Source organism: Cyphomyrmex costatus, unplaced genomic scaffold (assembly GCF_001594065.2).
Source record: "Cyphomyrmex costatus isolate MS0001 unplaced genomic scaffold, Ccosl1.0 scaffold76, whole genome shotgun sequence".
In the NCBI taxonomy this organism is placed as follows: Eukaryota; Metazoa; Arthropoda; class Insecta; order Hymenoptera; family Formicidae; genus Cyphomyrmex; species Cyphomyrmex costatus.
This window is the reverse complement of record NW_017280333.1, coordinates 1,011,953-1,014,312: the sequence shown is the minus strand read 5'-3', so window position 1 is coordinate 1,014,312 and position 2,360 is coordinate 1,011,953. Positions and strand designations below refer to the sequence as shown.

The 2,360-nt window shown below is 26.4% G+C and overlaps 1 protein-coding gene across 1 annotated transcript in view; it reads right to left on the bottom strand.

Annotated features, from left to right (window-relative positions):
- LOC108781064 (putative protein kinase C delta type homolog) overlaps nt 1–1,628 on the bottom strand; it is a 7,004-nt gene extending 5,376 nt beyond the window's left edge. Inside the window, exon 1 of the mRNA XM_018548935.1 lies at nt 1,599–1,628. Coding sequence (XP_018404437.1) covers nt 1,599–1,628 — 30 coding nt within the window. The remainder of the gene's footprint in view (nt 1–1,598) is intronic.
- Nucleotides 1,629–2,360: the final 732 nt, after the last annotated feature.

Genomic DNA, 2,360 nt, shown 5'->3' with positions numbered 1-2,360 from the left:
ATATACATATATATAATATATATATATATAATTACATATATTAGGATGACCCTTACTTGGTGAAAAAGTTTTTCATGTATTTGTCGATCTCCCTAGAACAGTTCCAAATATTAAAATAATAATTTCTGTAAAATTTTATTGCAATCGGATGAAAAGAACATGTGCCAACTTGTAACATAAAGTATGGCATCTGTATATAAAGTTATACAGACAAAAATTGCTTGATGAGAAAAGTTGTCGGCATATGTTTTGTTCATTTGATTACGTTCAAATTTGACAAAAATAATTTTTTTAAACATTTTGAACTATTTGAATTAAATCGAGCTCAAAACTTTCAAGGTCGAAAAATAGGACCATTCTAATATATACATATACACGTATAATATATAAAGTGACTTGAAGAAAAAAATGCCATTTTGAGAGAAGATACCACCTTGTTCATATACCCACGTAATATTACATCAATATTATTTTTCCATTACAATATTACAATGAAATATTGCTGAAATATTGCAGAAATATGACAGTAACATTAAAATGTTCTCGAAAATGAATAACAGTAATATTATAATGACATATCATAGTTATATTACTGTATATTATGCAGTATTTATGCGATATTTATGTAATATTTATATAACACTGTGAGGAATTAAATCATATTAATAAATTTATTAACATGTTATTAAAAAGACTTTATGAATTAAATTTTTGTATCAGCCGTTCTGAAGTACGTAAAAATTTCGTGAGATAAATTACAAAAAAGATTTAATTAGATCATAACTATGATTATAACGAACAGTATATAAAATATTAAATTTAGATTAATTTTATTTAAATTATAAATAACTGCATCTTATTGAAGGATAATAATACCATTTGCGTAATATTGTTGAAAGTCAAAATAACAAGCTATACAACACAGAAAAAAATCGATACTTACTTTTGTTTACTAATACTACAAATCACAGCATGTTAGAATTATTATAATCAAACAAAACATATGTATAGAATTACGATTTTGTCAAAACATATATTGCAAACGTTTATAAAAGTTCATGTAAAAATAAAGTTATATTTTGCCAAAATTACGTCTAACCCAGTAAATCAAAACATAGACGTGTATGTAATATTATACAAGAGTAAAGATTATGTTCTGATGTAACTTTATGTCAATAACTTTGAATCATTTATAAGATTATGTACATACTTATGTATTACATATGCTTCAGTGATATGTTACTTAATATATGTATATGGTACGTATGTATAACATAAATGTTCTGTAAGTAAATGTTACATATTTCTCTATATATTTTACTGCAATATTTACGCAATGTCATGTGTTATATGGATAGTCTTTTTCTAAGGAATAAAAGTAACACGTTATTTATATTATGATTTCACTTTTTTAGGTAACTATAACGGTAACATAATTACATCTATTGGTCGCATTCAGCAGACTCAACTGTTGCGGAGCAGATCCGTGAGCGCTCGCTACTATTGGATGATCTAAAAGAATATACCAATAGAGGTGAGCGCTCACGGATCCGTTCCATAACAGTTAGATTGATCTTGTTTTAGTATTAAATATTTACATGCCTGGCAGTTTTCAGCACAACATGCATTTTTCAATGTCTTACTCTTTATCTACTTGATCGCTGATGATGATTCAAATGCCGAAGTCAAAACGTATAAGTGAAATGTAAAGTTTAATTTACTAACTTATTGAGTAAATGTGACTTATTCTATAAAAAAAAAATTGTAATCTGCGCACTTCTTACTGCGCTTAACTCTCATAATCCCCTTGTTATTCTAATTTAATCTTTATTTGAAATACCGGGAATCCTCTTATTGCTTTTGTTAGTTGTAAATAAATTATTGCAAAAAATATCCCAGATCTGTTTTTATTTAATGTTAGGAGACACGGGAATATCTCGACATTAAGATTGTTTTATTTACGTTATCTGAAAAAGACATTCTATCTATATATAGTATAGTTATTACGATTAAAATCGTCACGTGCCCCGATGATCGATTGTTTACACAGAATACAAAAGATCTGGGGTAACATTTTTGTCACAATAAATTATAGTTACAATTTTAGAATTCTCATTAGCATCAAATTATTAAGCTTCCTGAGATGCTTATTTACAGCAATAATATTAAATTAGTTGTCAATTTGTGATATTATTCTGTTTCAGATTGTGTTTCAAGAACGATAAATTATAATATTTGTGAACTGAAAATTATATAACTAACAAGATATATTATTAGATATGAATAATCATTTAGACTAAATATGGCGTTTTTCATTCATGTTGTTGTGTTGTGTACAATGATATTTTCCCCTTACATTG